Source organism: Protopterus annectens, chromosome 13.part0 (genome assembly GCF_019279795.1).
Source record: "Protopterus annectens isolate FY-2018-M chromosome 13.part0, PAN1.0, whole genome shotgun sequence".
NCBI lineage: Eukaryota > Metazoa > Chordata > Ceratodontiformes > Protopteridae > Protopterus > Protopterus annectens.
In genome coordinates, this window is record NC_056747.1 from 336610790 (window position 1) to 336634471 (window position 23682).

At 42.8% G+C, this 23682-nt stretch overlaps 1 protein-coding gene across 1 annotated transcript in view; it reads left to right on the forward strand.

Annotated features, from left to right (window-relative positions):
- Positions 1-23682, forward strand: part of CRTC1 (CREB regulated transcription coactivator 1) — a 1948027-nt gene that overhangs the window by 722445 nt on the left and 1201900 nt on the right. The window contains exon 6 of the mRNA XM_044053956.1: positions 19417-19499. Within this exon, the coding sequence (XP_043909891.1) occupies positions 19417-19499 (83 nt within the window). The remainder of the gene's footprint in view (positions 1-19416; positions 19500-23682) is intronic.

A 23682-nucleotide genomic window follows, 5' to 3' on the forward strand; every position in this document is an offset into this window, starting at 1 on the left:
CAAGGGACTCCCAATTACTCTACCCCCTGCCTCCCAAACCCTAGCAACAGACACGTCAGACTATGCATGGGGGGCTCACTTGGCAGGGCAGTGCATTCAGGGCAAATGCGGCTAGAGTCAGATGCACCTGCATATCAGTCAAAAAGAAATGTTAGCTGTACAGAATTCCCTGACAGCCTTGAAGGACCACATTTGTTCAAGACAATTATTGGTAAAGACAGACAACACCACTGTTATGTGGTACATAAACAAGCAGAGGGGAACCCACTCGTACCCTCTCTGCAGACTAGCAATGGCTCTGTGGAACACAGCCTTGAGCTACCAAGTGCACCTATGAGCTCAGTTCCTGCCAAGCAAGCTAAATTTACTGGCAGACGATTTAAGCAGAAGTCTCATGGACCCATACGAGTGGAAACTGAACCCAAAGATATTCAACCTTTTGAGAAACAAATGGGGGAATCCAAAGATAGACCCGTTTGCCTCCACCCAAAACTACCAATTGGACAAATTCTGCACAAGGACTTCCCACAGTCAAGCTTGGAAAGTGGATTCCCTGTCCTTCACCTGGGAAAGCCTCTCAGTTTATGTCTTCCCCCTCTGCCTCTCCTCACGAAAGTTCTGCTAAAGATCAAAAAGAACAAACCAAGGACAATACTGATTGCACCAGACTGGCCACGCCAGCACTGGTACCCCTCTTGCGCAGTATGTCACTACTGGAACCATGGCACCTTCCTCAAACCCCTTCCCTCCTGTCCCAGCAGGAGGGCCAGATTCTGCACCCTCAGCTTCAAACCCTGAACCTTGCAGCCTGGCTAATTCCTTGAGCTCTCCAATAGCATCCCTCAGTAAGCAGGTGCTAGATGTCATTCTGGAGGCAAGTAGACCTAGTACTAGAAAGTCCTGTGTTGAAAAGTGGAAAAGATACTGTTCCTGGAGACAGACTCAGGGGATGGTCACAACGGTGCCCAGCTTACCGCATATTCTTCAGTACTTAACACAGATGCTCCACAAGGGCCTTTCCTTCTTGTCAATTAAAATTCATGCCTCTGCTATTTTAGCACAATATAGTGCTGAACCACCCCTCTTCTCTCACCCCCTGCTAAAGCAATTCCTCAGAGGGGCCAAAAATTTAAGACCACCCAGGAGAGCCCCTACTCCAGCCTGGGACCTTAACTTTGTATTGGAAAAGCTCACTCTACCTCCTTTTGAGCCATCTGCAACTGCAGAGTTGAAATTCCTTTCTTGGAAAACAGCCTTCCTTCCAGCCATCACTTCAGCAAGAAGAGTGTTTGAATTACAGGCCCTCGTGGCAGTGGAGCCCTTCATCATCTTCCATGCAGACAGGGTGTCCCTCATGACCAATCCTTCCTTTATTCCCAAGGTGGTGGTGTCTACTGTGGCCCTTAATCAGTCCATTCATTTGCCTACCTTTTTCCCTAATCCACAGAACAAAGGAGAACGAATACTGCACTCTTTGGACGTGCACAGACAACTTAGATTTTATTTGGACAGGACTAAGCCTCTCAGAAAATCTGAACATTTGCTAGATGGCTTTGCTGCAGGGGCAGAGGGGAAGGCCATTTCAAAGCAAACCACTTCTAAATGGATAGGCCATTGCATTCATTTCTGCTGTAAGCACCATGGAAAACCTACCCCACAAGGGGATAAGATCACATTCCACCAGGGCTACATCTACTTCTACAGCCTTTCTCAGAGGTGTCCCTACCAAGAACATCCTAGAAGTTGCTACCTGGAGCTCAGTACATACCTTCACCAAGCATTACCACATGCCTATTTTTTCTAAATCCAGAGCTGGTTTTGCCACTGCAGTCTTGCAGGGCTTAATAGCTGGTCCTGATGCTCTCTAACTTCCTCCTCCCTTCCTTAGCTTTGAGAATCAACCCAAATGTAATGACTGCAACAGTGAAACACGAAGAACATAGTACAGTTGTGTACACTTACCGTAAATGTAGATGTTCGAGTGTATTCACTGTTGCAGTCCTGGTTACCCTCCCTCCAGCCCCCTGACTTCTCTTGGCTATACCTTTCCTCTTGTTTAGTGTATTACAGCTTTCTGGTGTATTTGCTTTTTGTTGGAGGTGTAGCATAAAACATGTTTTATACCCCTGATGACCTGACGTCATTGAAGAAGGGACAGCATCTGACGCAGGGATCCATGACTTTGATATTCAGGCTGGCTGAGGGCTACCTGCAGGCAGATAACCCAAATGTAATGATTGCAACAGTGAATACACTTGAACATCTACATTTATGATGTGTACACAACTGTACTTTTCTTCTGAGGTTTTGTCCTGCTCAGGTTCTGATTCTTTCAGCATTTCTGCTGATGAAGAGGAATTTTCTCAGGCGTTTCCCCCTTTTGAGGATTCAGATGCAGTGGAGTCCATCCCTTTAGCCTCTCCTCTAGAGAATTTCTCTTTTGGTGATACTTTAAATACCCTCAGAGAACATTTTAAATGGTAAAGTCAGGATTATCCCCAATCCAAGAAACAGATTAGGGAGTTTCTGGATTTACCTCAGCATAAGCCTCTTGCTATTCCCCCTGTGTTGGAAGTTGATGTTTATCTGGAAAATTCCTTGTCTCCAAATTTGGTTCCTTCTGCTCGCAGGAAACCTGACAGGTACTACAGAGTCCCTGATTCTCATCAGTTTCTTTTCAGGAATCCGTTGGCGGACCCAGAGGTTATTTCTCAGGGCCCTAAAGGAGTTAAGGCCACTGTTACCTGGAATCCTGTTCCCTCTGACAGGGAGTCTATGAACCTAGATAGGTGGGGCAAGAAGGTTTATACCTCTGCCACCCTAGCTATTTGGGCTACCAGTTGTCTATTTCATATGCTGAAGTACCAGCAGCACACCTTGGAGTATATTAAGTCTAGGATAGCAAGTGTTCCTCTTTTGGCAGAGAGTAAAGACATGTAGGATTTATTGAATTCCACCAGTCTGGTCAATAAGCATTCTTTGCATTGTGGTTTTGACATTCTTGAGGCCTCCAGCAGGGCTACGGCTACTGGATCTGTTAGAAGGCATGCTTGGCTGAGAGAGCAGCCTCTTCCAGAACCTGTGAAGGCTAAGCTTTTGGATGTATCTTTGCATAAAGACAATCTTTTTGGCAGCAGAGCAGAGGAGGTAATAAAGAAGATGGAGGATAAGGCCAAGTCCATGTAAACGGTTAAGGATTTCCTGCAAGTTCAACCCCCTCGCTTTAGTAGGAATTACCATTCCAAGAGTTGGACCTTTCCTGATACCAGACAGAACCATTCCACGACTAGAGGATACAAATCTTCTAGGGTGCAGGGGGCTACCCCTCAAAGGTCTAGGCGTTGGCAGGCTTCCACTTTTAAAGGGGGAATCTCCAAGCCTGCATATCAATCAAAAACACACTCTGTGACTTTTTACAACTTCTGCCTGTTCTTGCTTGCCGGGAGAGTCCTTTATGGGGAAGGTTGGCCCTTTTTGTAGATGTCTGGGCCACTATCACAGACGACGAATGGGTGCTCAGAATGGTGTCCCTAGAGCACAAGTTTTCTTTCCAGCTCCCAAGGGATTCCCGGACGTTCCTCCAAACCAAAGGGCAGAAGTAGAAAAACAAATTTTGTCTGTCTCATCTGAGAGCAATAGAATCAGTTCCTGCTCAGCAGGTAGGCCAGGGCTTTTTTTCAAGGCTTTTCCTAGTTCCAAAAAAAGAAGGCACCTGGCGTCCTATCCTGGATCTTTCCATTCTGAACTCTTTTTCTGGTAGTTTCAAAGTTCAAAATGCTCACTCTGCATCAGTTGCTACCACTGCTAGAAAAGGATTCCTGGTTGGTAACCTTGGATCTCAAAGAGGCTTATCTGCACATTCCTCTCAGGGGAAGTTGCAGGCAGTGCCTTTGTTTCAGAGTGGGCGATCAACATTACCAATTCTCTGCGCTGCCCTTTAGCTTATCTACTGCTCCCAGAGTCTTCACAAAGTGCCTGGCCCCAGTCATTGCTTTTTGCAGGCAGAAGAAAATTCAGATTTACCCATATTTGGACAACTGTCTGATTCAAGCAAGTTCTCAGGAACAGCTATTAAAGGATCTGGAATTCGTAAATACTCTTCTTTCTTCCCTGGGTTACACTCTCAATGTGGAAAAATCTAAAATGGTACCATCCAAGGAGATAGCATTCCTGGGAATGTGTCTGAACACAGCCGCCCAGATGATACATCTCACCCAGGAGAAGCAGACACCTCTTTCAGTTTACTTCAAGGACGTGGCAACCCTGTCCCAGCTCCCTGCAAGGAAATACCTGCAAGCTCTGGGATTCATGGCATCTTGTATTCTCATGATTCCATTTGCAAGACTGCATATGAGGAAATTGCAATGGTACCTCAAGAACATTTGGTGTCAACACACAGAGGACCTGTATATGATGATTCCTCTGCTTCCATCTCTGCAGGCAGAGTTTCTGTGGTGGGCAACAGCCTGTCTACAAAACAAAAGCATGCCTTTTCGGACACCTCTTGCCACTCAAGTTCTGACTACAAATGCATCGGACTACACCTGGGGAGCACCCCTGGATGGCAGATGCATACAGGGACGTTGGAATGCCCAGCAGATGCACCTGCACATAAATCTAAGAGTTGATTGCAGTTCAGCAGGCCTTACTAGCTTTCGAGCATCTTCTTTCTCCAGGGAACCCTGCTTGTCAGGACATCACCACGGTCATGTGGTACATCAACAAGCAGGTAGGGACTCACTCTTACCCCCTGTGTAGGCAAAGCATGAATCTTTGGTCCATGGCAGCATCCCTGGACCTGCATCTCCTAGCACAGTTTCTTCCAGGAAGGCTCAATGTTTTGGCAGACCAGTTGAGCAGGCAAAACCTTGGATCCTCACGAGTGGCAGCTGAACAGAGCAGTCTTTTACAGCATCATTCAACGTTGGGGCACTCCTCAGATGGATCTTTTCTCCTCCCCAGACAACCATCTGCTACCTCTCTTTTGCACCAGACAGCAGCACAGCAGAGCCTGGAAAGTGGATGCTCTCTTTTTCCTTGGACGTTGCTATCAGTGTACGACTTCCCTCCTCTTCCCAGAATATTAATGAAGGTCAGGTTTGAACGTCCAAGGACTATTCTCATAGCTCCGGACTGGCCAGACAGCATTGGTATCCACTGCTTTGCAGTCTCTCCCATCTTCCTTCTTGGCATCTTTCTCTGAAGCCAGATCTTTTGGTTCAGGAAAGGGGAAACATTCTACATCCTCATCTTCAGTCTCTCCATTTGGCAGCATGGCTCATTGTATGATTCCTTCCCTTTCTTCTTCCCTTTCCCAACAGGTGGTTGACGTGCTGAGGGAGGCCAGGAATCCTAGCACTAGGAAATCATATGCTGGCAAATGGGAAAGGTTCTCTCAATGGATGCAGGCTAGGGAGGAGTCTGCTTCTCAACCTACCTTTCCTCTGATCCTGGAACACCTGGATGATTTGCTTCAGGGTTGTCTTTCTTTTTCCTCTAGCAAGATCCATGCTTCAGCCATCTCTGCTCATTGTTCTCTTGAACAGCCCATTTTCTCTCGTCCCCTGATGAAAATGTTTCTCAGAGGTGCTTACAATTTAAAACCTCCCAGAAGAGCACCTACTCTAGCCTGGGATCTTAATTTTGTTCTGGAGAAACTCACTCTTCCTCCTTTTGAGCCAGCTGCCTCTGCAGATTTAAAGTTTTTCTGTTGGAAGTCCACCTTCTTCTTGGCTATAACTTCAGCAAGGAGGGTTTCGGAGCTGCAAACTTTGGCCGTGGAGCCTTTTCTTATTTTCCATGTAGATAGAGTCTCTCTGAGGACTAATCCCTCCTTTGTCTAAGGTGGTTTCCAGCCTGACTCCTAATCAGTCCATACACCTTCCTTCAGTCTTTCCTAATCCTCACAATAGAGGTGAAAGGATCCTATATTCTTTTGATGTGCACAGACAGCTCAGGTTTTACCTGGACAGGACTAAGGACCTTCGGAAATCAGCACAGTTATTGGTCAGTTTTGCCCCTGGAGCCCAGGGCAAGGCTATTTCTAAGCAAACCATTTCTAAATGGATTGCACATTGCATTACCTTTTGTTTTTCCTTTCATGGCAAAGCTCCGCCTCAAGGGGTTAGGACCCACTCTACTAGAGCGGCTTCCACTTCTACAGCCTTTCTAAGGGGTGTCCCTACTAAAGACATTTTGGAAGCTGCCACATGATCTTCTGTTCACACTTTCACAAGTTCACATTATAATTTGCCTCTGTTTTCCAGAGCCAGGGCAGGGTTTGCCGCTGCTGTGTTGCAGGGCATTATCTCCAACCCTTGATGCTCTTGGTTCCTCTCCTGGGCTTTGGTAATCAACCCATTTGTTAGGACTGCAACAGTGAAACACGATGAACATAGTACAGTTGTGTACATTTACCATAAATTTAGATGTTCGAATGTATTCACTGTTGCAGTCCTGGTTTTCTTCCCTCCTTCCCCCTTTTTGTGGCCCTCTCCTATTCTCTTTTCCTGAGGTACAGGCTTAATTTGTTATTGGTAAAATTGGTTTTTGGTTTAAGTCTTATTTTCTGGGGGCTTCTGACTGTTATGGCAAGAAAGACTGAGGAAGTGACGTTGGCTGCCTCCTTTTGTATCGGACACCCTGATGTCCTTTACAACCGATGGCATTTTTACTTACCTTTGGTATTCTAGCCGACTGAGGGCTACCGGGAGCCGGATAACCCATTTGTTAGGACTGCAACAGTGAATACACTCGAACATCTGCATTTATGGTAAATGTACACAACTGTACTTTTTTAATACTTTTTCGTTCTGCCATAGTTTTGTCAGGAGCAACTCTTTCTGCTGGTATGGTTGCATCTTTACTAATATGGGTTTTGGCTACTTTCTCGTGATTATATTTAAAACATGCACACAGTGTGTCCTTTCAGTTATTGAATCCTGTTATGGAACACCAGTCCAGTTACTTATTTGTACTTATGTAAAATTAATAGTCTGTTCCCTCCAGTTTCTCTGGTAAAGCAGAAAATCTCAGATTTTCTCTGCTGACACTGTCTTGTAACCCTCCCATTTTTTGAAATCACGCTTGTTGAGACGCCTCATATTCAGCCTGCTTTTTCTTCATTTCGGCCTTTGATTTTGCATTTTTAGTAGTTCAACAGAATACCTAGTAAAAAAGAACCCAAATTAACAAACTATAGATAATGAAACTTAGAAATGCAACATTAGTCACTAAACTGTCGTGTTTTATTACAAATACAGATAAGTGCTTTCATCTTTAACATTAAAAGACTTCATCAGATAATGAATAATATACAACTATGCAGTTAAAAGATTAGGTCACACGACCAGTACCAAAATCAATACTTAAACACTTCATCATATAATAAAACCATTACCATCAGCAGACTGTTGCCAAAAAATATACATCTGTAATAAATGAATGAGTGAACTGTAATAAATACTTTGATAAATATTAAGTTGTCTCCTATAAGCTCTAAGTTTTAAAAGACATGCTGTTGAAGATACTTCGTTTAAACCTGTTTTACTACCCTTCTTTGTTTGTAGTTGTGTGTTAGTAAAATGCAGTGGCATCGGCTGGTTTAGGCAGCTTGCACTTTTTTCGGATGTCGACAGTGAGGACTTGTACCCCTCTGTTGGAAATTTGACCCTCCTTGTTCAGCAGTTGACACAAAAGTTGGAGTCGATTTCTCCGTCAGTTGTACCAGATGAGCTGGGTGGTAGAACTATGTTGAATACCGCTTTAAATCAGGATGTTCCTGGCCTGAAGTGCAACAATGTATCCATAACGGATGTCAATGGTGGTAATAATGTATCTGCTGGTAATACTCCAGGTGTATCCAGGATTGGTGATTGGTTGCAGAGGAAAATAGAGTTTGTTCAGGATGAGAGAAAGAATAATGAATCCCTGAGTCGGCTTTCAAGTGAGTACGAGAATAAACTTTTTAAAATACTGGAACTACAACTTGAAAGTATGTATTTTTTTTGTAGTCTATTAAAGTGAATAGAGTCCAGAAAGAAATTATTGTGTGGAAGTATCCCACCGGCCTAGTTAAAGATTCAACCTTGCATAAAGACCTGTTGCAGTTATTTGATAGACATGGGTGTGAACCCATTGAGCTGTTAGTTAAATGTAATGGAAGTCTGACTGACCAGTTGCCCAATGGCATTAACATTCTGGATAAAACTGTTACAGAAGATTTACTTTACAAACAGTATAAGATGGAACATTTTCAAAGGTATTGATGAATAGATAGAAAAGGTAAAATTAGGAAAATTCAAAAAGTTTGAGAGCGATAGAGTGGATTAAATGAATTCAAAGACAGATCTTAGTCCAACAAAGTGCCAGGCGTGGGGAAAATGACTTGGACATGGTAACCAATCTCATGGGGTACATGAGAGTATAACAGTATTGGGGAGGGCACATTAGATTACAGTGATGAACCACAGAGTAATGATTTCCATTAAGACTTTCCACCCCAAGACACTTGAAGCATGTAAGGGAGAAAAACAGGTCAAAAGGATCAGTGGATAGGGGGAAATAATCCATCCCAAAATCAGAAACAGGATTGGTGGAACCCTGTGTGGAAGAAGATGGGCTGGAAGCAGTGAGCGTAAGGTCGAATGACTCTGAACAGTTTACAGACAATAATCAGATGTGTGTGATTGTAACCAATATTTTGGGTAATTTTAAAGTGGTTAATTTTAGTTCTTGTGAGGTTTACACAAAACATGTGGATGTTTTTTCTAAAGGTTTTACATTTTTGCCAACAGATAGTTGATATAGTAGATAACATTTTGGAACTGAAATTGTTTGTGATAAAATTAAATTTGATTATTTATTTCAGGATACAGGTCCTGCAATAATTGGGTTAAAAGTACCCAGTAGTTTGAACCCCCCCACTACATCCATTTTTACAGATATTTGAGCATATGTGAGTTAGGTTTGAGGCACACATTAGAAAGAAAGCAGTTGATGAGTGGCAAATAGAATTTAACAAAACATGAACAAGAAATGTTGAAAGGGTGACTTTAAAAAAAAATGAAGAATAATGAAACCAGATAAGGGTGGGCCTTGGTTATAATGGACCACCATGATTATATTGAATGTACGTGTGGTATATTGTTTGAGACTTAGACAGGTTTCTAAAAATGGGGTGCATAGAAAAATGTGTTGTTGTACGATATGCTAATACAACAACTTGAAATTGAAGAATATGAATATTTAAACGTGATAGACCCTATGGTGCCCGCGATCTTTGGGGTGACTAAAATACATAAAGATATTAACAATCCACAGATAAGACCAATTGTAGATGCTTGATGTTCTATTGCATATCCGATAGCTACGTTTTTCGATAGGAAGTTGGAAACGTTAATACAAAAGGTTGAATATGTGTGCAAAGATTCATGGGACTTTTTGGACAAATATAAGAAGTTGGACTAAAATGATTGTTTTTGTAACTGTTGCCATTAAAGACCTGTTTGCAGTCATTCCACATTCTATTGGTATACAGTGTTTTACAGACTTTTTATATAAGGATGGTGAATTGATCCAGGATAAAATCAATATGTATGGGGACATGATGGATTTAGTATTAAAAAAAAAATTTTTTTATTTATTCTCAGGGGCAGTATTTTTTGTAGGAAAAAGGAATCGCAATGGAGTCGGCTTGTTGGGCCTCTTTTTGCCAACATTATGATTGAATTGGAAAGGAATTTTGTTTTCAGCAGTAGATGTACTGAGTTATGGTGCCTCTATGTAAGGTACTTGGCCGAAATATTTATAGTATGGATGATATGGAGTAAATTTCCCAATTCGTGGAATTTATTAATAATACTACTGAGTTCGTGAAATTTTCATATGAAGTAGGTTAGGATAGTATTTCTTTAGATGTAATCTAAGGATAAAGTTAATTGGAGATTGATGTCAATAATATTTAGAAAACAAACATACTCTTAACTCATTCCTGCATTTTACTAGTGCACATCCCACTGCCCAAAAGAAAGATGTCCTTCGAGGATGCAACTGCAGTCCTGACATATGGGTTGTCCTGCCTCAGGCAGCCCTTCGGTCGGCCGGATTCCAAAGTCTGGGTCCAGCGTCGGCTGATGTCGCCCTTTCCCCGACGTCAGAGCGCCTGGGGTATAAAAGCGTCAGCCGACGCCATCTTCTTCAGTCTTTCTTGCCATGCGGTGCCCGAAGCAGAAGCAGTTCGCAAGTGCCGGTCGACCAGCTCCTGTGTTTTCAGCTACTGAAGTCTTCAAAAAAGCTAAGTACCCCGTTGGGGACCTTTTCTTGCCTCAGCCGATGTCAGATAAAACTGTAAAAGTTAATAATTGTTTAACTTGTGGGAAACAAATACCTCATAAGGATTTCCACTCTTACTGCTTACCCTGCCTAGGCCCAGAACACAACGTCTCGGCCTGTACAGCTTGTGCTTCTTTCAATAAACGCACTCTTAGGCGTCGGACAGAGTTTGCACAGGATTATTTTGGGGAAGATTTCTGTTATATCATGCCGTCGGAGCTTCCGACAGCACATTTACCTAAAAAACGGAAGGATAAGGACCGACACCCGCGGTCTCGGCCGACACCACGCTTAGGCCTACCGCGAGTGTCTTGGTCTCTTCTGATCTGGTTTCACAACCGCTACAGACCAACGACACCGCCCCACTGGTTACTTCGGTACCGGAGGCCAGCTCGGTGCCGGTTTCTGTTCTCCCCTCTGAGACCGTAGCCCAGGATATTTCTAACACCATTTCAGTGGATAAGACTACTCCAGCACGCGGGGCTGCCAGGCCTCCAGTGTCTATGTCCATTAAGGCCTACACACGTGCTAAGGCTGCCAAACAGGCTAAGTCTCTCCCTCCAAGATCTGTTTTTCTGGGATCCACTTCTGGTTCTCAAATTTTAAGTTTAGCTGAGGACCTTATTTCTTTAATTAGGGGTTCTCAGCCACATCCAGATAGAGGCTGTCAGCCGCCCTCTGTCAAGAGGCCTAGGGTTGAGCAGGTAGATCCCCAGTCCTCCGATGAGGCCTCAGGTGATTCTGCACATTCAGACTACCAGGAGGAGGCCTTCCTGGCCTACGAGGATTCTGATGTGGAGGAATCCATTCCCTCTGCTTCTCCTCCTGAGGAGTTTTCCTTTGGGGAAACGCTTCATTCCATGAGGGAACACTTCAAATGGCAAGGCCAAGAATACTCAGATTCTAGGAAAAGGTTAAGGGAATTTTTAAAGCTACCTCAGCATAGACCCTTAGCTATTCCTCCAGTTTTAAATGTTTTAGATGATGTGTACTTAGAATCTAGTGTTTCCCCTGACTCCCTCCCCCCTGCTCCTGTCAAGCCAGACAGGTACTACAGGGTCCCAGACACACATCAATTTCTGTACAAGGGCCATACTGCTGACCCTGAAACTATTTCTCAGGGGCCTAAAGGGGTTTCCTCCACTACTGCTAAGAATCCACTTCCTTCGGAAAGAGATTCTAGGGCTTTAGAAAGGTGGGGCAAGAAAGTATATACATCTTCCACCCTTTCTATGAGCATTAAATTGTCAATTTCATATGATTCAGTATCAGGAATACATGTTGGATGACTTGCAAAAGAAATTGGCTTCCCCTGAACCATTAGATAGAAAGGGGTTACAGGAATTGGTTCATAATACTCAGCAGGTTAGCAACCATTTCCTTCAGTGTGGATATGATGCACTGGAAGCTTCATGTAGAGCAGCAATGACAGGTGCGGTCATACGCAGACATGCTTGGTTAAAGGAACAAACATTGCCAGACCATGTGAAAATTAAGCTTTTGGATGCACCACTAGATAAACATAAGCTATTTGGTGCTACTGCACAAGAGGTTTTAAAGAAAATAGAGGAAAAGGCAAAATCGGTGCAAACAGTCAAAGATTTCCTCCAGGTACAGCCTCCAGGATTCAGCAGGAATTGCCCTTCTAAGCATTGGTCCTTTCCAGACACAGACAAAATTCAAAGAGGCAAAAACAGACGTGGTAGAGGGCAAACTCGAGACTCCTACAGAGGACGTCAGTGGCAGCCTCTGAACCAGAGAGGTGGGGCAGGACCTTCCACTGCTCCGTAGGGACAATCTCAATGACTTGACTTTGACTCCACCATCCAGGGCTCAATTAGAAGCACCTTTGGGCGGAAAATTATCTTTATTCTCACAAAATTGGCACAATATTACAAAGGACAAATGGATACTGGACATAATAGACAAAGGATACAGATTCCATTTTCATACACTACCAACAAGACATGGCAGGCCAAACCTGCCACCAAATCAAAGGGCAGAGGCACTCAAACAAATAACAAACCTACTTCAAATAAGAGCAATAGAAAAGGTTCCTTCTGCAGAACAAGGCCAAGGATTTTATTCAAGACTGTTCCTTGTTCCAAGAAATGGAGACCCATTCTGGACTTGTCCGCACTGAATACTTACCTTATTGTGCCAAAATTCAAAATGCTGACTTTACAGCAACTCCTTCCCATGCTGGGCAAGGGGTCTTGGCTGGTAACTCTGGACCTCAAGGAGGCATACCTGCATGTCCCAATCAGACAAAGTTGCAGAAGATGCCTCAGATTTCTTGCAGGCTCAGAGCATTATCAATTCTCAGCATTGCCCTTTGGCTTATCTACTGCACCCAGAGTGTTCACGAAATGCCTGGCATCAGTAATTGCACATTGCAGACTTCAGGGGATACAAATATACCCTTACCTGGACGACTGCCTTATACAAGCGGACAGCCAACAAGCCTTGTTAAAAAACTTGGACTAAGTCATTCACCTACTGCAGGCCTTGGGATACACAGTCAGTATTCAGAAATCAAGTCTCGTACCATCCCAACAAATACCTTTCCTGGGTGCCACACTGGACACAAACACCCAGATGGCGTTTGACAAAAGAAAAACAAAAACAATTACCAGAATACTTCAGAAAATTGGCAACACACACCCAGATGACTGCAAGGAAAATCCTGCAGGCCCTGGGTTTCATGGCATCTTGCATTCTTCTGATTCCACGCAAGGCTGCATATGAGGAAACTACAATGGTATCTAAAACGTCTATGGTCTCAACACAGCCACAGTCTGGAAGCATTGATCCCACTCATTCCATGCCTTCAAAAGGAATTTCTGTGGTGGGCTCAAGCAAGCCAGATAAACAAAGGTCTGCCTTTCAGCAAGCCTCATACAAGTCAAACCATAACAACAGACGCCTCAGACCATGGATGGGGCACATGGAGGGCAGATGCATTCAAGGACAATGGACACAAAAAGAAAAGCACCTGCACATCAACCAAAAAGAAATGCTGGCAGTGATACATGCAATCAAGGCCTTCGAAAAGTTCATGTATCAGGGCCATCTACTAATAAAGACAGACAATACCACAGTTATGTGGTACATAAACAAGCAAGGAGGTACCCATTCCTACCCTCTTTGTAGACTAGCAATGAATCTCTGGGATATTTCCCTACAATTGAAAATAGAGCTACAATCCCAGTTTGTACCAGGGAAGGACAATGTTCTGGCGGACAGCCTAAGCAGAAACATCATGGATCCACACGAATGGATGTTGCATCCAGACATTTTCTTACAAATAACTCAAGCATGGGGAAGGCCGGACATAGATCTTTTTGCCTCCCATCTCAATCACCATCTGAAAAAGTTTTGCACAAGGACATACCATCCTCGAGCATGGAAAGTGGACGCTCTCTCCTTCAGTTGGAACTCTCTAACACTATATGCCTTCCCACCTCTTCCTTTGATGACCAAGGTGTTACTAAAGATCAAGACAGAGCAACCGAAAGTCATACTGATAGCTCCAGACTGGCCAAGACAACACTGGTACCCACTGCTACGGAGCTTGACACACCAATCCGTGGCTCCTTCCTCAATGGCCACTTCTTCTGACACAGCACAATTACAGGACACTACACCCCAGCTTGAAAACATTGAAGCTGACAGCTTGAAAGATTCCATGACTATTCCTCAGGATACACTTTCCAAAAGGGTAAAAGATATCATCCTGGAGGCGCGCATACCTTCCACTAGAAAAACATACTCGGCAAAATGGAAGAGATTTCTTATCTGGAACAGCAAAAAGGGTCAAGACCTATCAGTGATGAGCATTCCACAGATCCTAGAATATTTGGCTGAAATGCTCCACAATGGCCTTTCATATTCTTCCATAAAAATACATGCTTCAGCAATATCTGCCAAATATAACACTGATCTGCCTGTATTTTCTCACCCATTGCTAAGACAGTTTCTAAGAGGTATAAAGAACATCAACCCTCCAAGGAAACCACCAGTGCCTGCATGGGACCTCAACTTCATGCTGGAAAAATTAACTCTTCCTCCCTTTGAACCAGTAGCATCTTCAGAGTTGCAATTTCTGTCTTGGAAGACAGCTTTCCTTCTGGCAGTAACCTCAGCAAGAAGAGTCTCTGAGCTACAGGCCCTTATGGCAATACAACCATTTCTCATTTTTCATCAGGACAGAGTTTCTTTGAGAACCAATCCGTCATTCATGGCAAAGGTGGTATCCAGGGTGTCCCTGAATCAAGCTATTCACCTGCCTACCTTCTTTCCCAATCCTCAAAATAAAGGAGAGAGACTTCTGCACACCTTGGACATACACAGACAGTTGCGCTACTACTTGGACAGAACAAAGTCTTTCAGAAAATCTGACCAGCTTTTTGTAGCTTGCGCTGCTGGATTGCAGGGAAAAGCAATTTCCAAACGGACAATTTCTAAATGGATTGGAAATTGCATTCGATTCTGCTACTGTTTTCATGGAAAAACTGTGCCAGCTTACATCAGGCCACATTCCACCAGAGCTACAGCCACCTCCACAGCCTTTTTAAGAGGAGTGGCAACAAATGACATTTTAGAAGCTGCTACATGGAGCTCCGTGCATACATTTTCCAAACATTACAACCTGCCTTTATATTCCAGATCCAGAGCAGGGTTTGCTTCTGCAGTCCAGCAGGGCATTTTAGCTACACCATCTTTGTCTTAGTGCCTACCACCCCCAGGTTGGCTATGGTATTCAACCCATATGTCAGGACTGCAGTTGCATCCTTGAAGGACATAGTACAGTTTTGTACCTACCATAAATGTAGATGTCCGATGGGTATGCAACTGCAGTCAGGTTTTCCCTCCCACCTACCCCTCTGTGGTATTCTTTTGGGTTTCTACCCCTCATTTTAGCTACCTGGGGTAATCTTTTATGGTGTATTTGTTTTTATGTTGTTGTACTTGTCTGGAATTTTTTCTCTGTTTTCAAAATTTAGCCTTCCTTAGAGGGCACCTGGCATCTGGGGCAAGAAACACTGAAGAAGATGGCGTCGGCTGACGCTTTTATACCCCAGGCGCTCTGACGTCGGGGAAAGGGTGACATCAGCTGACGCTGCACCCAGACTTTGGAATCTGGCCGACCGAAGGGCTGCCTGAGGCAGGACAACCCATATGTCAGGACTGCAGTTGCATACCTATTGGACCATCTACATTTATGGTAGGTACAAAACTGTACTTTGTGGTTAAAGGGCAGTTTGTCCGCGCAGCTCAAATGGTGTCAGTATTTGAAGATTTTGTGGAAGAATGTTCTTTGATGAAGAGTATGTTCGTAAAAAGAGGCTACCCCATAAAAATATTGATAGTTGTATGTATGAAGTTATTAATAAGAGAAAAGATCAATTACTTATTCCTATTTTAAAAGGTATTACTTACAGTAGTTAACCTTTAAATAGGGAAAGGATGGGTGGTGAGAAATGTAATGTTATGTTTACTTTTATAGGCACCTTTTCTGTAGATAGTGATATAATTAGGTGGATTATTTGCAAAAACTGGTGCATACTAGATGAAAACAGAGATTTAAAACAAAAGGTGGGGGAGAACCCAGTTATAGTTTATAGGAAAGGCAGAAGTTTCAGTAACATTTTTGAGTCCGTAACAGTATTAGTGTAAATAAAAAAAAGTGTGGGATGAATATATGTGGTTATTGCAATTATTGCAAATACATTCATATAGGGAGATGTTTTTAGTTAGAAACATAAAGTTCAAAGTAAAAGATAAATTTAATCACAACGCTATTGGTGTTGTGTAGTATTGTGTCAGCAGTGTCCTGGGTTCCATCTCGGTAAAAAAATGAGCAAAAAATTAAAGAAAGAATCTGTGAACATCTGTACGAAATTAAGAAAAATAAGATGACTGATACGTTAAGTAAACGTATCATTGATTATTCGGACCATAATTTTAAATTTACAATTTTAGACAAGGTGGATTCGAACATCAGGGGGAGGCCATGGGGGTTATATTTAGAGAAAAATTAATTGCATTGGTAGGTCTGCTTGAATCTGGGTAGTATACCAGTTTAAATGAAGTGTCTTCAATAGCCTGTCTTTTAAAACTTAGAGCTTATACGAGATAGCTTAATATTTGTCACAGTATTTATTACAGTTCATTTATTTATTTATTATAAATGTATGTTTTTTTTATAAGTCTGTTGTTGGTAGTGGTTTTATTATAAGACAAAGTGTTTCTTTATATATTGGTTTTGGGATTAGGTCGTGTGACTTTTTGACCTTTTTAATTGCTTGGTCATATATTTAAGCAAAGATTTACCCACGGTTAGTGTGGTTTAATCATGAGGGCAAATCTCGAGTGATTAAATAAAGCCAGCCGTGGGTAAATATTCAATATACCACAACCACGTAGTCTGTTGTTGCTATTATACAATGACATTATTTAAGAAACAAATACTTTTTCTTAAATAATGTCTTTGTATAACAGAGCATTACTGTTCTTACGCCGGTGGTAGTATACTGCTTCCTTATGTTGATGTACTGCGCATGCTTATGGGACTACCGTTCCCACGCATATGCAGTACAGCAATCATTTGAAACGGAAGCAATGGAGAAAAGAAAGTCTCCGTTGCTCCATTTTTTTTTTTAATTTAAAAAAAAAGAAAGTTTTGGACACCTTATACCAACGGAAAAAATTTGGGCTGCTGGACCTTTTTCCGTTGGCATATTGTGGGATTTACAATGGCACGCTGGCCAATCAGCGTGCACATTTTGGAATATTAATGGGGGTCATTGTATAATATGGACTATCTGATGAAGTCTTTTAATGTTATAGATGAAAGTGCTTATCTGTATTTACAATAAAAAAGGCGATTTAGTGACTAACATTGCGTTTCTGAGTAGCTAGTAAAAAAGTGTCTATTTCTCTAGGTATTTGTTGTTTGAGATGATATACACTTTGTGTTTCATTGGTTTTAAACACCTCAGAGTGAATTTGATTTAGTTTTTTTTCTTGTAAATTACTGGAAGCCATCTCATACCAAAGCAAAAGTTTGATCTGCTTTTTTGTTGAATAGTGCATGACTCTTCAAAACTAAAGTTTTCTCTTTTCCTTTTCTGGGTAACCTTCTTGCAAATGGCTCATTTTGTAATGCAAACTCATTATCTGACTGAATTGATGTACGTTATAGATGTGTAGACCATTTGGAGAGAGTAAAGAAGCTTAGTTTAACCGAAAGAGATCTGTTTAGTAGGTTCATAGGTAAGTACTAGGCTATCTGCCCATGGGCATTTATAAGCCTAGCCAGAGTGATGGCTTTCGCCTCCCCATTACATTAGTAATCTGGGCCTCTGTCAACAGGGCTCCTGAAGTGATCTCAGGGTAGAACTTACGATTACCCATCCACTCATTAAGATTTCTCTTAGAGTGTCAGAGAGGAGCTCTGTCGAATATGGATTGGGATTCTATTCGAGTGAGGGGAGTCGCTGGGACAGGAATCTATCCCTCCAGCATGTCTTGTTTATTGTTGTACATAGGTTCAAGTCACTAGAATGAGTGGTTCTGAGGGATCTCGTTTTTTTGAGGTGAAGCATGTCCATTAGTTCAGGGTTTGACATGGCCCTATAGGTCAGGCATAGGTCACCTCTGAGCAGACGGTAAGCGACTGAGAAGAGCTGGAGCTTTTTAGTGGGTGCTTAGGGTAATTGTTTAAGGCCCTTAATCCTCTTAGTGAGGTACTTCTGTGGTCTTTCTAGTTGTTGCAGGTGTCTAGTGATGTACATCCCAAATGGGGCATTGTACTCTATTATGGGCCTAATGAGTGAGGAGTAAAGGGGCACAGTCACCTCCTTGGATCTGGATGAGAAACCCTTTGTGATCAGGTGTGCCACATAGAAGGATTTCCTGACCGTTTTGGCTATGTGGTTATCAAAGGAGAGCTTGCTATCTACTTAGGTACCCAGGTCCCTAATTACTTCTTCTGTACATAGTGGATTCCCATCTATGTGGTAGTTTGTAGGTACTTTGTTTTTCCCAAATGGGATTACTATGCATTTTTTGGCATTTAGCTTGAGGCCGTGACTTTGACGCCAGGTTTTTGTCTCTGTGAGACCCTTTTGCAGGATGTCTGTGTCAGCTGGAGAGTCAGTTATTGCACCCAATTTACAGTCATCTGCGAACTTGGTTAGCCACAGTCCCTCCTCCTTTGCCTGTACTTCGGCTAAATATGTACCGAACAGGAGGGGTCCCAGGACTGAGCCCTGTGGGACTCCGCTTGTGACTGGTTTAGAGTCAGACATGGCGCCTGCCACTCTTGCCGTGTGGGTTCTGTCTGAGAGCCAATTGGCAACCCATCTCGTGACTTAGGGGTTGATATTTAAGCTGGTGAGTTTGTCTATGATTCCTGAGTGTGGGATGGTGTCTAATGCCTTAGCGAGGTCCAGATATGCTGTGTGGACCACCTTCCCCTTCATCTATGGCCTTGGTGACTGTTTCGAAGAAGTCGACCAAGTTCAGGAGGCAAGATCTGCCTTTAACAAAGCCGAACTGGGTGGGTTCCAGTGTCTGGAGGTTCCTAATATCCCTGTTAATGAGCTCCATGATAGTGCATTCCATGGCTTTGCAGACCAAGCTAGTCAAGCTTATAGGCGATAGTTCCTATGGTCAGTTGTGGCACCACCTTTGTGGAGTGGTACGACTGTTGCTGTATGCCATTCTTTGGGTACATAGCCTGTAGAGAGGCTGAGTTTGAATAGTGATTTGAGATGGGGGGTTAGTTCATTTTGAAGCTCGTGTAAGACGTAACCTGGGATAGCATCTGGTCCCATTGATGCTGTGTTTTTGGCCTTTGCAAGGGCTGTCTTTACTTGTGTGTCTGAGAACTGCTATGTGTTATAAAATATTATATGGAAGTGTTACATCGTGCTTCACTTGTCAAGTATAAATGTTTACTATGTATCATTAGACTGAATGGAAATGATTCTGTCTTTTACAAGAGAGAGATGTATCATATTAATTGATAATGTTTGAATGCTCTTATATATGTGTGTATATATGTGTTTTCCATAGTTTTATTGGTAGTTCCTGGAATGGAAGAGGAAACAACTGAAGCAGACAAAAATCTTGCTAAACAGTTATGGGACACTAAAAAGGTAAGAAGAATCTCCATTACTTCATATTAAGCAAGGCATTTGTGCTTGCACTTGGCAAAGTGTTTTTCACTCCTGAAATAATATTTTACAGCTGCTAATTTGCTGTTTGGATTTACTTGTATCACATGCAGTGTAGTGATTATGCTCAAAAAACAAACAAAAAAAGAATATATATATATATATATATCCATCCATTCTGTATATTCCTTTATTGCATGTTGTGTAATTACTTCAGAAGTATGTATACTTAAAATGTGATCTGTTTATCTTTGTTGTTACTATTTGTTTACTTTTTTTTTTTTTTTTTTTTTTTTTTTTTTGGGAGCTTTTCTCCTCAGGTCTCTGCTGAAAAAGGGCTTCTAAGAACCCAGACAGACTAACCCGGTTAACAAATGTAAAAATAAATATATACTGTACGCGTATGGCTGGGAGTCGATCATTACCAATTCAGAGCACTGCCCTTTGGACTCGCCTTAGACCCCATGGTGTTCAACAAATGCATGGCAGTTGTAGTAACTCACTTGAGACTCAAGGGTATTCCAGGTGTTTCCATGTCTCAATGATTGACTTATCACCACCCCATCCAAGCATCAACATTTACAAGCCAGGGACTATTTGCTCCAGGTTTCCAGTACCTTAAGCATCTCAATAAACTGTGCCAAGTCAAACCTAGTCCCAGTGCAGACCCTGAAATTTATAGGGACTCTCTTGAATGCTACAACTCAGGAGGCTTCCTTTCCTCTCTACCGCATCACATCCTTAAGACATCGGGTTCGGTCTATACTTTCTCATCCTTTTCCTCCAGCAAGTACAAGCTCTGGGGTCAATGTAACCTGCCATACTTCTAGTCCCTTTAGCATGCTTCTTTATGCAAATTCTTCATTGGACTTTGGCGGTACAGTGGTCCATTATTTATCAGCCCTTGTTGTTTCCTGTAAGTCTCCCTGCAATCTGCAAACGTCATACTCATTGGTGGATTCAGTCCTATGATCTTTTTCTGTGCAGACTAATCATTCTTCCATTCCCATTTGCCACAGTGACTACATATGCTTTCCAACTGGGGTGGGGGTGGGGGCATTTCTTGGGAAAGATGGTCCAAGGCATGATGTCCCCTCTGGAGACCAAATTGCATGTCAGTGTCCTAGAGATTGAGAGTAGTCCTTCTAGAATTGCAAGCATTTCAAGATGTCTCCCTTTGGAGACTATTGCAGTTCAAACAGACAACATGTCAGTAGTCTGGTACATCAACAACCGAGGAGGAACTTTAATATTACCCAATGTGCAGACAGGCCATGAGGATTTGGGAATGGGCAATCTCTTCAGACTGCTTCCTCATTGAGGCACATCCTGCGCAAAACCAACACGTTAGCTGACAGGCTCACCAGATCCATTGTGATGCTTCATGAGTGATATCTCAACCAGTCGGTAGTGAATATGATCTTTAGCCACTGGGGCCAGCCTTGCTGTGACCTATTTGCCTCACTCCTCAGCAAGTGCAGCAAGTACTTCTGTCTAATTCTCCTTCAGGGGGAGTCACCAAGAGATGCCCTGATTCACGATTGCCCCCTGGGTTATCTGTATGCCTACCCTCTTCTTCCTCTGATTTCATAGTTCTTGCAGAAAGCAAATGGCTGAAGAGCGCTCAGTCATCCTCATTGCACCCTTCTGGCCTCAGCAGGTATGGTTCCAATTCTTGTGGTCTCACTTGCAATATCCTCCATGGATACTGAAACCACTCAGGATTTCCTGTCTCATCCATCAGGAATTCAGCACTCCAGTCTCCCCACTCTCAAGCTAACCGCATGGTTTCTGCACTTCCAGTACTAGTTACAGTCCAGGCTCTGTTCACCAGTTTGCGATATTATCTTGGACTCCCAGAAAGCTTCTACCAAGAAAGTCTAGAGAAACAAATAGAAAAGATTTTCTGTTTCAGCATCTAACCCGATGATCTACCATTTTTCAACACTAAGTTCGGCCATACTTCTTTTTCTAACAGCTCTTTTTAAAGAAGGCGCTAGTTTCTCTACAATTAAGATCCAGTTGGCAGCGATTTCAAATTTCCATTCTGGAAACCAATCTTTTTTTACGGCTTCACCCAGATTGTATAAAGCCTTCATGAAAGCATTTTTCTCCTCAGACCCCCGATAAGGGACCCTTCTCCTCCTTCAGACCTTACTGTGGTCTTTCATGGTTTAACTCAGAAACCCTTTGAACCATCAGACAACTGTGATCTGAAGCATCTTTCATGGAAAATGGTCTTTTTAGTAGCTGTTACTTCAGCAAAAAGGATTTCTGAGCTCCAGGTCTTAGCAGTTAGCCTCCTTACATTATTTTCAATAAAGACAGGGTGTCTCGGCAGTCCAGCCCTTCCTTTCTTCCTGAAGTGGTGTCTGCAAATAACATCATCCAGTCCATACAGCTGCCAGTCTTCTTTGCAGATTTTGCGAATAAGGGAGAATACATGCTTCATCTCCTTGATGTGCATAGACCACCTACGTTTTTATCTTCACAGAACGAAATAGTTCAGGAAATCCGACTACCTATTTGTATCCTTTTCCCCAAATCACTTTGGTCAGGGAGTACCTAAAGTTACTTTAGTCAGATGGATTATTGATTGTATTTTATTGGTTTATTCTCAAAAATAACTAAATTTACCACAACCTCCTCGAGCTCATTCCACTCTCTTCATGGCTACTTCCACCTGCCTTTTGGTCAAGGACTTCCATTGATGACACTTGTGCTGCAGCTACTTGGTCAAAAACTCATACCTTTGTTACGCAGTACAAGTTGGACATCATTTCTAGAAGCAGAGTTTTTGACAGTGGTCTGGCATGTCCTTCCATGGAGGCCACTTAGCTAGGGACTTTGTCCCATTGATGTAGAAGAATGAGAACGACAACATCAAATTTAAGTTATGTAGTCGCCATAACTTGGCATCTCTGTTATCCCTCCCATCCATCCCTTGTCCTTGTCACTCCTGGAAGTACCTGCTAGACGGTATTGGAACTGTTGAGTTCCAGGTTTGAGCCCTGACTTTCTTCTGTCTGTGTCTTTGTCTGTTATGAACTGGGAGAGTAGGCAGCAAATTGGGAGGGTGGCCTAACGGCCTAATGGTTAAGGTGTGTGCCTTACAAACACAAGATACAGGGTTTGAGTCTCACAAGGGATAATTGGCTAGGCTTAAAATGGCTTGCAAGGGCAATTAGTCTAGTACTAATCTATGAATGAAACTTGAAATGAGTTGTTGGGAATGGAGTAGAGCATTATGGTTAGAGGGAAGAGCTTGAGAGCTGGATCCAAAGTTTAGTGTATGCGGCCAACTTGGACCAGAGGATCAGATCAGAACCCATTGGTGAGGAAGAATGAAAATGGACAGCACAGATGTCAAGATATGGTGAGTAAATTACTTTCATTTCTGCAAAAACAGACATGCAGATGGAAGCACATTGACTCCTTGCCTGAGATGGTCACTGAGGACTGGATTTCATTGAATACAGATCCCCTGGTCCCCCTTGATGATGTCACAACTGGGAGAATCCTAGAATTGATGAAGCAGAAGGGAGGATAGTCCACCTAAACTACTTCAGATGAGTCTTTGTTCCTTGATGCCTTTTGGTCTGGCCCATCTGTATCCTGGGTGGTTCCTCCTCCTGATGCCTTCATAGACCTCATAGCACAAAGGGCTTGAAAGGACCCTGACATTACAGAGCCATTCCCCAAGAAGCCTCATAGAATCTGCATAGCTGCAAAAGACAGGAAACACTGGTGTAAGGGCCCTTCAGTAGTAGATGCCATGGTGGTAGCCACAAAGAAAGAACTGTCTAAGAAAAGTTCATCTGTTCATCCTCCTAATGCAGAGTCTAGGGAGTTGGACAGACCGAGAAGCAGAAGTATAAACTGAAAAGAGGCAAAAAAACAAAGCACGAAATCCACAAACAGGTATCCGAAAGTCCAACAAGCCACTCAGTAGGATATCTGAACGCTAGTTTTATTTTGTACAAAAAAGCGTTTTCGCCACAATAAAAAAACGCAGCTTCATCAGAGATAAAAAACTCAATCACTGTTCAAAAATTTAAATAAAACAGCAGGAAGTGACATAAAAAACGTCACAGAAATACATCAATGCGCTTAAAACCACACCTATTCTCATCAGTAATTTCTAGTCAAACTAAAGGACCCCACC